The sequence below is a fragment of the Bos mutus genome, chromosome 7, assembly GCF_027580195.1.
Source record: "Bos mutus isolate GX-2022 chromosome 7, NWIPB_WYAK_1.1, whole genome shotgun sequence".
Lineage (NCBI taxonomy): Eukaryota > Metazoa > Chordata > Mammalia > Artiodactyla > Bovidae > Bos > Bos mutus.
In genome coordinates, this window is record NC_091623.1 from 65,612,392 (window position 1) to 65,626,718 (window position 14,327).

At 32.8% G+C, this 14,327-nt stretch overlaps 1 protein-coding gene across 1 annotated transcript in view; it reads right to left on the reverse strand.

Annotated features, from left to right (window-relative positions):
• Positions 1–227: 227 nt before the first annotated feature.
• Positions 228–14,327, reverse strand: part of SLC12A2 (solute carrier family 12 member 2) — a 93,830-nt gene continuing 79,730 nt past the window's right edge. The window contains exons 20-27 of the mRNA XM_005888414.3: positions 13,915–14,040; positions 11,178–11,225; positions 9,633–9,755; positions 8,036–8,147; positions 6,742–6,828; positions 6,282–6,417; positions 5,908–5,975; positions 228–3,351 (exon numbers count right to left, since the gene is read on the reverse strand). Of these exons, the coding sequence (XP_005888476.3) occupies positions 3,216–3,351; positions 5,908–5,975; positions 6,282–6,417; positions 6,742–6,828; positions 8,036–8,147; positions 9,633–9,755; positions 11,178–11,225; positions 13,915–14,040 (836 nt within the window). The 3' untranslated portion in view covers positions 228–3,215. The remainder of the gene's footprint in view (positions 3,352–5,907; positions 5,976–6,281; positions 6,418–6,741; positions 6,829–8,035; positions 8,148–9,632; positions 9,756–11,177; positions 11,226–13,914; positions 14,041–14,327) is intronic.

A 14,327-nucleotide genomic window follows, 5' to 3' on the forward strand; every position in this document is an offset into this window, starting at 1 on the left:
CTACAATTCTCCAAGCTACTTTCTCAAGAGTAGAAGAGAGAGAAACAGCTGTCCCGCACATATAATACACCTACTGTAATGTTCAAATGGTAAAGTGAAAATGCTTTGTAAAACTGTAAATTAGCTTTGCCAAAAATCTTAGCAAGAAATGAATCAGATTATACTCAGGGACTGTGAATCCATTTTAATATTCTACTTTCTTCGCTCATAAACACATGATTTAACCAAAAGACAAATAAAGCAGAATTAGAAAAGTTAAATGATTTATAAAATATCAAAATGAGCTGTGTCTGATATAGCTCAATCTGTCAAGAAAATTAGTGATTACTCCAAAGGTTTAAGGATAGTGAACAACTTCAAACAACTTTTCCAAACAATGAATATTAGGGTAAAAGCCATTTTAAAAAACTCAAGACATCCATGAAATAAGTTGTATAAATGAGATAAAAATCAGAGTTGACAGGGATTTATAAAATGGATAAAATGAATAGACATTAAATTGTTTTAATGAATCCACTTCCTTTATTGCAGTAACTTCTGTACAAAGCAGCAACTGCAATACTCAACGTTAAAACATTAGAAAAGCATTTGTGTGACAGTTATAGTACAGTATTATCAAAATATTACATTTTCAAACTTAGTAAACATTCACCAGAGCTCAAATCTTTAAATTATTTTTCCATAGTCTTTAAAAATATGTAATGTCAGAAAGCATAAAAAAAGAATGTAAAAGGAAACCTAAAAATACAAATGAAATAATGTGACAAATAAATATGTGATTTAATTAACTGTTAATAATCAGCTTAACACCATCATTCTTTAAACCCACTGAATTTTTACCTAGAGAAATAATGAACGGTCATATGCCATTGCATAACTGTTTATTTCCAAGTTATCAGCAATGATTAGAACTTAAAATTTTTGGCATTAAAACAATCAAATTCAGCATAAATAAAATAGAGTAGAATAGCTTCAACACTGGCTAACATTTCTAAGAATTAATTGTTGAAATTTATCAGAGATAGCACAAAAACAACCTTGAAAAACCTGACCTGGTATCTAGTGTTAAGTAAAAGTAATGCATTTCTTTTTAAGTGAAAAGTTTCTTACATTATTTCACAGACAATATTACCCTCCCCATTATGTATATTTAGATATATTTTATGTACTTTATACACATATGTATGATGCATGACATTTGGTTCCTGCAGTACAGATCACAACAAGGTTTTCCTGAATGGGAAAAACTTAAAAAAAGAAAAAGTAAGTGTACCTGTGCACATTTCAAGATAGCAGCACTCAGTTATGCCCTATTAACCATTTAAAAAGTTGAGACATGATATTGTTTATTGAATATGACATTTTTACTGTCTTTCCTCTTAAACACTACAAAACCTCCAAAAAATGGTACAATGGTATGAGTTATAACATAGGAAAAAGTTTTTAGGAAAACAATTACCTCATTCTCTTAACATTCTGAATTTAAAATTACTATCAGATCTCTGTTATGATATTAACTTAGTTCATACTCATGCAGCAAAGATATTGCACTACTGAACAACAGTAGTAATTTTATATTTTCGAGATTCATGAACACCTACATAAATTCTTCACCAGTGAAACTTATACCAGTGAACACACTGAAGAGTACTTTAGATGAAACATTCTCCATTTCCTAATCGAATGATAACTGTGTGAAGTTACATGCCCTTCCAGTGATCACATTTGTTCTCCATGAAACCTGTCTTTCAATCTGTGAACTCATAAACAAAAAATTTAATATGATAAATCTTAACACTTTAAAATGCAAACAACCATTGTGTCGTCATAAATACACATATGCATATGTGTATGCATATATACACACACACATACAGATATGTAGACATACAATCCCTTGAAATGTTTCTAGGAAATCCTTCCTTGAATAAAAACAAAAAATTCACATTAATAATTGCATATAAAGCTTTTAGTAACAGTACATACGCACTGTCCAAATTGTACTAGTAGACTATGATGTCAAAACAGACTTTTCAAAAGCACAAACTGGCAGTTTTTCTTAACACAAAAGTTTTAAAGTATTAAGAATGGATTAAATTTAAATGTCCAGAATAATCTGTTCAAACCTGAGTATATTAATTAAGACTATGTACTTGACAGTTGAATGAATTAAGCCTAAGAACATTTCACTAAGAAACCAGTGGTCCATTTAACCATTTGATGAAACATTAAATATTTTAATGATTTATAAAAAGGATGATATAGTGATATTCCATATATTTATTGAAATATTCTATTAAATGACAATGCTTTGTCTAATTTTAACCAGGAAAGTCTTTTAGCATTTTGTAAAAGTCCCTCAGATTTGAGGAAAATTCTAAATTAGGACAGATCTTTCTTCTAATAAATATAAATGATTTTAAAAGATTTTCTTTAGAGAATGACAATATGTGATTTTTCAGGATGGTATATAGAAGTACTGGATAAATCTTCAACCTCCCCTAAGGATTCAAATAATAATAATCAAAAGAGATATAAATAACAGCCAATTAGAGGTTTTAAAAAAAAGGTTTATTGGGCTTTTTTCTCCCTAGATCTACATTTATACATCCTAACGCAAACCTAACCTTAGGGTCACTTTTCAGTTCTCATATTTTTTCCCTTGCATTTTCATTAACTAGTCCTAATTCTCGCCTAACAAACACATTTACAAAAGTAATAGAAAACATACAGTACTCAACACTAATTGGTCAATGGAAAAAGAAAAGCAGTGTCCATTTTAAGGTGGGAAAGATTAGAAATAAAAATAGCTGAAGGCAAAGTTCGACATTCTACAAATTTATAAAAGAGGATATATGGATGAAATTTGGTTAATTTCAGAAGGCACCTCAAGGCTAAAGGCTTTTTGTACTCCTTTCATCAATCAAAAAATAACACACTTTTATTGCTATTCAAGTAGCAAAGGAAAAACTTTACTCTCACAAGCTTCAGTCCAACAAGGAATCATCATTCACTAAGACTGAAATACGGAATTGACTAAAACTGAAGTCTCCATACATATATCAATGGAGCAACTTCCCTGTGTGCTTTCAAATTAATGAAATAGTGAAAAAAAGTCACAGTTCACCATTGTGATGTTGAAGATTTCAGTGATAGTTACTTCACTAGGCACTGAAGTACCGTCTGGAGGGCTGTCCACTGTGCAGATAAAACACTTAAGAATAGAAGGTAAGGACACTCTGATGATTCCCACGGACTAGGAGAATTGGTGGCAGGTCCTTGGATAGAGCTTCTAACCATGCCATGTAGAGAGCACTAGACACAGCACCTTTTCGTGCAACTGGGAGACTCCTGGTATCAAAAAACAACAAGAAATTAAACTAAGCTAAGAATAAAATAATAAAAACTATAAGTCACAGTAATAGTAACTAAAAATTACTATAATTACAATATATGCTGTAACAACTACTATACCATATATTCCTATTTTTTTTCAAGTTTGAACAAAGTATTTCTTACAAAATATCTTAAGAATAGCAAATTTTTGTTGTTCAGTCGCTCAGTCGTGTCTGACTCTTTGTGACCCCATGTACTGCTTCCTTGTCCTTCACCAACTCCCAGCGCTTGCTCAAACTTGTATCCATTGAGTCAGGGATGCCATCCAACCATCTCATCCTCTGTCATCCCCTTCTCCTCCCACCTTCAATCTTTCCCAGTACCAGGGTCTTTTCTAATGAGTCAGTTCTTTGCATCAGGTAGCCAAAGTACTGGAGTTTCAGCTTCACCATCAGGCCTTGCAATGAATATTCTGGATTGATTTCTTTTAGGATGGACTGATTTGATCTCCTTGCAGTCCAAAGGACTCTCAAGAGTCTTCTCCAACACTATAGTTCAAAAGCATCAATTCTTCGGTACTCAGCCTTCTTTATGGTCCAACTCTCACATCCACACATGACTACTGGAAAAACCATAGCTTTGACTATACAGACCTTGGTCGGCAAAGTAATGTCTCTGCTTTTTAATATGCTGTGTAGGTTAGTCATAGTTTTTCTTCCAAAGAGCAAGTGTATTTTAATTTCATGACTGCAGTCACCATCTGCAGTGGTTTTGGAGCCCAAGAAAATGAAATCTGTCACGGTTACCATTGCTTCCCCATCTATTTGTCATGAAGTGATGGGACTGGATGTCATGATCTTAGTTTTCTAAATGTTGAGTTTTAAGCCAACTTTTTCACTCTCCTCTTTCACCTTCCTCAAGAGGCTCTTAGTTCCTCTTCACTTTCTACCATAAGGGTGGTGTCATCTGCGTATCTGAGGTTATTGATATTTCTCCCGACAATCTTGATTCCAGCGTGTGCTTCATCCAGCCTGGCATTTCGCATGATGTACTCTGCATATAAGTTAAAAAAGCAAGGTAACAATATACAGCCTTGATCCTCTCCTTTCCCAATTTGGAACCAGTCTGTTGTTCCATGTCTGGTTCTAACTGTTGATACTCAACCTGCATACAGGTTTCTCAGAAGATAGGTAAGGTGGTCTGGTATTCCCATCTCTTCAAGAATTTTCCACAGTTTGTTGTGATACACACAGTCAAATGCTTTAGCATAGTCCATGAAGCAGGTGTTTCTCTGGAATTTTCTTGCTTTTTTTATGATCCAGTGGATGTTGGCAATTTGATCTCTGGTTCCTCTGCCTTTTCTAAATCCAGCTTGAACACCTGGAAGTTCTTGGTTTACATAGTGTCGAAGCCTAGCTTGGAGAATTTTGAGCATTACTTTGCTAGCATGTGAAATGAATGCAATTGTGTGGTAGTTTGAACATTCTTTGGCACTGCCTTTCTTTGGGATTGGAATGAAAACTGACCTTTTCCAGTCCTGTGGCCACTGATGAGTTAGTATCTAAAATTAAACCTCAAATCTCCCCTTATAATTGTTTTAGGAGAAAGGGATATTTCTATCTGAATTTTGATAATGGTAACTACATACGGATGAATGAAATTCAAACATAATTAATTCTATATATTAATGTTCAATTTCTTGTACCTATCTCTGAGCTTTCATTTTCATTTGTAGGTAGTGGATGTATGTCCAGTTGCTCCATAGAGTGTTTTTCTCTAGATTTCTATGTTTTAGTGACTTCCATTACAGATACTTGGTTACCATCAGCAAAATTGGAAATTTCCTGGTGTAGTCAAATTTCCTGGTGGTTAGTCAAAATAGCAATCTTTTGGTATTACTTAGTTTCATAATTTGACATGTTTCCAGAGATCTGAGCCTTTTTTACCTATATAAGGACCAGGCTCCAGGACTTAGAAAATTTGGGTTCAAGAAAGATCTAGGCAACCTGGTTTAGTGAAAGAAAAGCCAGAGTGAGCACAAGTATCTAAATTCAATGCAAAGACATTGTGTCTATATGACATTTTTTATGTGGGAACTTGGGAGTGGGAATTCAGATATGAACCATGTTTTAAATTTAATCCTTAGCCTAACTTGATGGAATTATTTCTATGAAGAAACTGTCTAGGAACCAAATTTCAACTTGCAGCCCCATTACCCGACAAATGTTGATGGTTATGCTGTGGTATTTCCAGGTTATGCTGTGGTATTTCCAAAGCTAAGGAATTTTTTAAAAGTGGGAAAAAGCATAAAGGAAAAAAATCCCAGAATATGCTACGATGATAAGGAATTATTTAGATTTATATAAGCTTAAGGTAAATATTTTTATCTTTCTTATCTTATATGATTTCTTCATATGCTTAAAGCAAAATGTATTAAAAAAAAGTTTGTTTTTCTCTCATAACCACTAAGTTATTATGGTTATAGATATATTTTTGGTAGAAGAAATGAATCCTAATTGAATTATCATAAAATGAATAGCCAAGAAAATCTTAGTATAGGTTATTACTTACATGACAATGATATTAGCTGTGTTTGAATGTTCCTTTAATAATTCATTTAACCTGATCTGCCGGTATGTCTGAAATGAAACATAACAGTCATTCTTAGTCCTTTCTAAAACTGAAATTTTCCCTGGTACATAAAACTATAGATAAAAAGAAACCAAAATCAATTTTGGTATAATAAAAATATCCATTCCCAAACTTAAAAAAAAAAAAAATCAGTGCTTTGCACTATCCAAATATAAGTACAACTTAAAGTAGATTTAGTTTACACAACTAGTTCTTTTCATAACCAACTGTAGTTCTTGATATTTATTTCTTAAGTATTTTCTAAAAAAACCACAAGGAAGATTAATGAAAAGGAAGCAGGAGAGAAAGAATACCTTGGTCTTATAAAGTTCAAGCTCATTATCTGTTATTCGCCATGGTTCATCTTCTTTCATTTTATCTGCAATATCTTGTTCTTTATCATCTTCATGAAGTCTGTATGGCTCAATCATTTCATCAAAAGCTACAATACTTAAAAAAAAAGGAATACAGACAGTTAATATGTATGTTTGGGATGGGTACAGAAATGTAAACTGAAGTATAAGGCATATTTGGGGGAACAGGAGATAAAGACAGAAAGGAAACAAGACAGACTATAAAGGGCCCTTTGGACTTACTTCAATATCTGCAATGTCAGTCAGTTATCTGCTAGCTTAAGAAAAAGTTGACTTCACATGTAACTAAAAGCAGGCAAAACCCCCAGGTAATTAAGTTAAATGACCTATTACAGTGTCTGAGTAGGTCATCCATAAAACAATCAGAAATTTATACAAAACAATTTATCTAATAACTTACTTTTCTTTCTTTGGTTTAGTATTAATATCTCCTAAGACCATGATATCAGAGAAGTCTATCCGGAACTTGCTAAGCAAAGTAGCCATCCTAGAACAAAAGTGAACAGCACTGATATACATGAAGGCTGTATACAGAAATATTTTTATTCTATTTAGGGCTGACTCCATATGATTTATAGGAAAGAATGATTTACAGGAAAAGTATGTCAGGTGCTGAGCAAAATCCATCGAATTAATTTATACTACTCATTCACAAAGTAGACGTCTAAATTATCTAGAAACTTGCATTGTATTCTCTTACATTCTCTGAATTTTTCCTTAGTATCCAATGGACAGAGGAAGACAATAATTAAATTTGAATGGCACCTAGTTTTTTAATTTTAGTCAGTTTGTATACGTACATGAATTTCAATAAAAACTGGTAAACAGTTATTTGTAACAAATAGAAACAGGGAACGTTTATGAGGAAGGTGTCAATAAGTACTAGGTTTTAAAGAATGGAGTTATTTTAACACAGAAGGGAGGCTAGTGAAGAACTATTTGTAGTAGAGAGATGAGAGCAGGCAAAGAAGTAAAAGTCTGAAATCATATGTATGTTTAGGGTGGGTGCAGAAATGTAAACTGAAGTATAAGGCATATTTGGGCAAACAGGAGATAAAGACAGAAAGGAAACAAGACAGACTATAAAGGGCCCTGATTGTCACACAGGCTTTCTATGGTATGTAACAGAGAAGAAGTTAAAATTCCTTGGGGCAGAGGCGTCACATGATCAAAGCTTTTCTTTCCAAACATGAAATTAGGAGCATATGTATAATATATTATGAAATAGTCAGAAATGAGACAGAGGGTACTTAGAGAAGCACTGAAACCAGAACTAGAATTGTGTGACAGGACAGACAGAAATGAGAGAATGGACAAGGCCATCATGCATTTCTGTTGTCTAGAAGTCTGAAAAGTATAATACATATATGGATATATAACTTTTGTGCACTTTTTACCCTGCTAATTTTTCTTCATAAAAGGCTGATTAATGCTTCTATGCTACAAGTATTTAAAGATGTTCTAAAATGTCAACATATTAAAAATATTACATGTGAGTAAAACCAAGAATCTAAACTTGAACATTAAGACTAAATTAAAAAGAATGAGGTTTTATTTTAGACTCTTCAGCTTCGCTACAGAACAGAGCAGCATTACTGACATTTTCTGTACTGTCTAATTGTTACCCTACCAAACCGATATTGAGATAATGAAATACTATTAGATAAAAGCTCATCAGTTTAAAACAGACTTACGCTCTTCGGTCATGGTCTATTCTATTTATTTTTCCACCAATGAATACTCTGATCTTACAATCTTTCCACTTTTTCTTGGTAGTCAGAAGATAAGGTATCAATAAAGTCAAACCTAAGTCATAAAAATATAACAGATCATTTATATTTAACATTGATTTCTCAATTAAAAACTTTTAATTCAAGTTAGCTGCTAAAAACTTCTTTACCACACCTCAATATATAACAAACATTTTTTTTCCGTCCTGCCTGTAATCATTCAGTCAAAAATCCACTTGGCAGACCTGAATAAGGAGGGAGGTCCAGTGAAGACAAGGCCCATGTCATGAAAGCAAAAAATGAGGTACTGACCTTGCAGGGTAGGGAGATTTGTTATATCAGGACTGAGAAAAAGAATGTTCACTGAAGCTAATGGGAGTCATGTTTCGAAACATGAAAAGGGAGAAGCTGGAGCAAAGCCTGCAGTGTTGGCAATGGAAGTGGTTTCAATCTACACATGTACATACAAATAAGTGCTGTGTGTGTTTCCTACATCTGTCCACTGAGAGGGCATGGGAGCAGTGACACCCTAGTAGAAACGGGCGTATCTAATGCTCTGACCGATGTTTCTAAATACTGTTCTTCACTGAAAGGAATCAAGGCTCTTTGGATTAAAGGGTCATTCAAGTGCTGATGCAGGTGAAGTACAAAATTGAGCCTGGAACATCATATTTTATCATAAAATAAAGAATGATCGGGACATGACAAATGGACACAGAAGTCAGCCTAAAGAGGATACTGCTGGTCAAATCTGGGACATCAAAATAAATTATAAAAATGAAAAATGCTAACCCACTGAATATAATTGGAGACTGTTAAGTCCACACAAATAGAAGTAAAGAGAAAGCTCTTCTTTACAGTTAAACACCAGATAAAACTAATAAATAAGGAAGAAATGATGGGATTGGAAAAATCATCATTTGGAAACCACATATACACCATAACAATAACAGCAAAAATAAATTCAGGCGGAAATATCAATGTGTGCTCAAGATGGTGGCAAAAATCACAGCAACAATAGAATATTTACATGGTCTCAAAGAAATTGCCCATGCCCCAAATACCCGTAATTATAAAAGGTGGCAATAATAGCTTTTCAGTATATAAACACAGTGAAAGCCACCTTACTCAAAGGTCAAAGCTACTTTCACCAGTGATGAGACGAATCAACATCAAGAGCCACCTGATGAGATGCAGACAGAAGGCACGGCATCACTCTTGTGATATTCCTACCCAAAATACATAACTTGAGACTAATGATTATGAATCATTAAACAGCACCTCAAATCAAGTGACATTCTACAAAACGGTCTAATTTTTTTAAAAAATTTTCAAGTCATAAAGCTCAAGGAAGGGCTGAGCAACTTTCAAACCAAAGGATACTGAAGAGAGATGACAACTAAGTGTGATGCCTGATTCTGGAACTAATCCTAATGCTTTGGGGAATGTTGGCCTAATGGGAATGGGTCAGTGAGTAAAGAGTACATGCTATTTCCTAATAACACCCCCACAACTCCAAAAAATTTAAACTTATTAAAAAAAAATAGGTTAGCAACCTTACCTCCATCATCAAAAAGCCACCAGACGTCAATAGTATTCTTTCCCTGTTTTTTCTGAAATTGTGTACTAGCTTCAAGAAGCTTTTGGTCAGCTACGTTTAAAGGCACAGCAGGGCCTTTGGATTCTGAAGGATTAAGCAGAAAAATAAGATGTAAGAGAGGTAAATCTTAAAGTATATTTTGCTAAATTCCTATAGTTCCCTAACTTTTGTATATTCAGATGTTTATAATGAAAGACAATTATATACATGGCATTCTTCACGACACAATTGCTTGTAATTTGAACATACTTTTAAATGATTATAGATAAATATATCTATACTCATCCAAACTACCTTGCCTAATTTCTAATATTTTGAAGCATTCTGAATGAAAGAGAATCACAAAAACCAGTAAATAAAATTATAACTGCTAGATTTTGACTTTTGAAAAGCTGTTTTAGGCTGACTGGGCAAAGTAAGTTTATCCCTGTTCCATGAAGATATTTCTTTTGTAATTTGGTTTCTCAATAATTTAAAGCTCAAAAATATTTAAAATAAATGTTTTTATCTGTAATATAAAAGACAGAAGGGAGTGGGAGACATATCAATACAATCATGCAGTTATCACAGTAAAACCTCTCACTGTTTCACTGAAGAAGGAAAAACTCCCTCATCTTTACCTAACTCTGTCCCCTCAATATGTGAGGCCCAATTTTAAAGCCATATAAGCACCAAATCTTTCTGTGAACCACAAAAACAATGTGGGAACTCCCAGGAAGAGCACCCATTTGCTGCAGGTTTAAAGAACAATTTGTCAAGGGAATTCTCATTTACATCGCTAGGAATTAAAAAGGAAGAAAAAAATCAGCACTGACTGTGAGCAAGCAAATGACTATAATGAAATCCCTATACCAAATTTTAAAAGCATAAATCCACAGAAAGAAATCTGATCACTTCTGAAGAATGTCTTATCATTCACGTTTCATGCTGCCATGATGTATGCAAACATGACGAATGACTTTGCATGATGAAATAATATGGCTACCAAACCACACTGCTCCATAACTCTCACCTCTATCTCCTTCTCATAAAATTCATGTACGTTGACATGACTGTATCTCCCAAACGCAGCAGGACTGTGAGAAATATTGTAATTTTTGAAATGAGAAATATATTAGTATCAAAATTAAGGACTTGGCTGGGTACAACTGATGGTAAAGAATGCAAGTGACACTGTAAATAAACCTATTTCAGTGTCTCTACTTATCATCTAAACCATGCAGTTTAAATTATAAAATTAAAATACTGACTTTCAGGATTTGAATATTCCTGAAATGCTACTATGATTTAAAAGAATTTGTTTTTGACATATCACCTTTTCCTGGGATGATTTAATGCTTTATTTGGACCAGTCATTATTTTTCTAATCTGCATTTAATAAATAACTGTAACATCACCTCACCATGAAAATAAAAACCAAGGTAAAGAAAGAAAATAATAAAATTGGAGTTAAAGAATTAACAGTATGAGAAAGGAGATTAAAATAAAATGATGAAAAATGCCTGCCTTTTTTCAACAGTGGTTGAGTTGGAGTCTTGCCATCCTCTTCCTCATCTAGATTATGTTTAAGAAACACAAAATATAAGTTAATTGCCTTTTTATTAATAAAATAATGAAAATGTAACTAGAACACATTTATAAGCAAACATAGTATGAAGAAACAGTGTGAAAAATAATTAAGACTGAAGATATTTCTAGACTGAGTGTTCAGGATTGAAAAAGCAAACATGTTAGATTCCTCCAACAGGGCTACTGAGTAACACCTGCCCCTAAATTTTATTCCAGTAAAACTGGCAAAAACTAGAATTTTTTTTTGAACTTTTAAACTGGCAAACTTGAAATCAGTTGCTATGGCTTACAGAGTAGAAACATGATATCAAAAAATTGATGTTGCAGTCAAACATGCCACTGTATCATTTGCAAATGGCTGCCAAGTAATTTTAGAAGCACAGATATTTGGTTTTTGTAAAAATTAATTACCACTTGAAATATTAAGGCATTTGATCAAAGACAAGAGTCTTATGGTTTATATAAAATGCCAGGTTATACAGGAGTGATTTTTCAAATATATAAATTTGTATATACATACATATATGTGTATGTGTGTGAGAGTATATATGTAGCATATACCAGTCCATTTATATTTATATATCTATAAATATTTCCCAGAATTAATATTTTTCTTAACTTAAATTTTTTTTTCTTAAAATAAGCTATACTATTTGTTTAAGGCACATAAAACTCCCAACTTGGACAGGAAAGAGTACACTACAGTGACGGGCTCTTGAGTCAGACTCCCAGCATTTCAAGAGTACCTCTAAACCTTTTTCTAGTGGTGTGACCTTGAGCTAATTACTTAAGGCCTCACTTTCCTCACTTGTTAAAAGGTTGAACAATACCTACCTCTTAAAGTTTTTATGTTGCAAGCATTAATGCACTGAGCTCAGTGCCTATCATAAAACGTGTATTCAAAGGGGACTCTTTTTGTCCCTCTGCATACTGCAGGCCTCAATAAGACAGACATACGAAATATAAAAACAATAACAGAATATTTATCATTCTGCAGGCTTTTTATATAAACTTTTCTACATTTTCCATGTAATTCTGAAAATAGCTAAATAGAAAGCTAACAAAATAAAATGTATGCTATTTTTGAATGCTAATTTTTATGCATGTTATGGAATAAGAAACATTTCAATTATTAAATCTAATTTTATAGTATTAAATAAACTGTTCTTATAAAGCAGACGTTTGATATTATCTATCTTTAACAGTAATAAAAGACTGTTGGACATTCTGTATTCATTTCAAAGAGCTCAGAAATGTGAAGAAAATACACTTAAAAGTGATTTAAACTAATTTTAAAGGCATTTACATTTTTAAAAGAAAAAGATGAGCAGAAATGTACTGACCTAGTCCCCTACTCTTTAAAAATAATGACTTCATAAGATTGTGACAAACATTAATAAGCTCATGTAAGGATAACATCTACTACAGTGTGAGAGGAACAGTAGATGACTGATAAATATTACTTCTCCTGTCATAGCTTTACCTATTAATTCCTAACATATTCCCATAAAGAAAAGATCTGTTTTGAGGCAAGAGAAAAGGGGAACAACAACAAAAAAAGTAAGAGAAAATGAAAGAATGTATACCATAAACTAAAAATAAATGCAGGAACGTTTAAGAGTTAGCAGAATCAGTTTATAGAATTTTGAGGTGAAATAGAAAAAAAAAAAAAACAAGCCAGCAAAGAACTGATATGGAAAATGGGTCGCAACTGGACTTTCAACTATCACTACTCTAAGCAAACAAATAAGGAGGAAAGAAAAAGCAGCATTAATGCTTCTAAACGATCTAGAAGAGATTTCAGAGTTAGGTTATCAAATTTCCATGGTAATCAATTTCAGAATTATAGGAATCAAAAGTATGATATGGTTTGATGATTTACAGTGCAGATTTTTCTTGTTGCATGTCAGCTGGGAGTAGGACAGATGGAGATACTAGACTGAACAGAGGTAGGAGAGTGAGGGTGGGAGAGTAAGATTTGGAAGTCATTCCTTTTTCCTTCTCATAGACATGACAGAGATTTATGGATGAAATTATCCTGAAGTCTCAGGAGACTTGGAAGGTTTTTTTGTTGGCTTAAACCCTGACTTAGCCACCAGGGGTATTTATGTCTATAGTTATGACTCAAAGAGTTCAGCAGCTAAACATAAAGAGCTCGTTTCTTGGGAGGAGATTAAACTGATTTTTTATTAAACTGTTCTACCTGAACAATACTAGGTACAGTAGATATATAAATATTCAGGGTATTTCAGTACATAAACAAAACCTCTGGTATTAAAATATCTTGATTAACCAAAAAAATCAGATAAACTAATCTTATAAGCCTCATTCCTTTCAGTGTTATCATATGCTGTATACACATTACTCCAAAACTACCAAGTTTCTTTGCAAACTCAGCTTTAACCTATGCTTCAAATTAAAATTAAGTATAAACAAAAATATACAAGAGCATATTAGTATTTAATTAACTAGCATGGTTTCTATTCTATGAGCTATTCAATACCTTAAAAATAATTAATTATTTGGAGCCATTTTTGAAAGGCATAACTTTCACCTGAGCAAGCAGAAATGAAGAGTACATATTTGAAAACTAGTTACTTTGTGAGACATGCCATATAATAAAAACCATTTCTTCTAAAACCATTAATAAAATTTCTTGTTTAATAAAAATTACCTTTATGTGTAATGGATTTCTCACTGGATGGTTTAGAAGTATCTAAATCTGATTTTTTACTATACTCCACACTTAGTACCACATCCTTTACACCAGGAGATTTCTCTTGCGATGATAGTAATTCTTCTGTAGACATAAAAGTATTCAAAATGTTTTGTAAATCTTTCAATCAAAGAGGGCATCACGGTGTAACATCAATTTAATGACAATTTTAAGCGCAGTTTATTATGAGTTAATAGTGAGTTCATAATAAATTATTTCTTATATAAAGGAATGTGATAATCCATTTTGAAATGACCATTCAACTAAATTATATTCGGCCACAACTGTCAGACATTTTAATTAGGTGATGAGAGAGAAATCAGTAATGAGTTGGTTTTACAGAACATAATATGGTATAAAATGTGAATCAA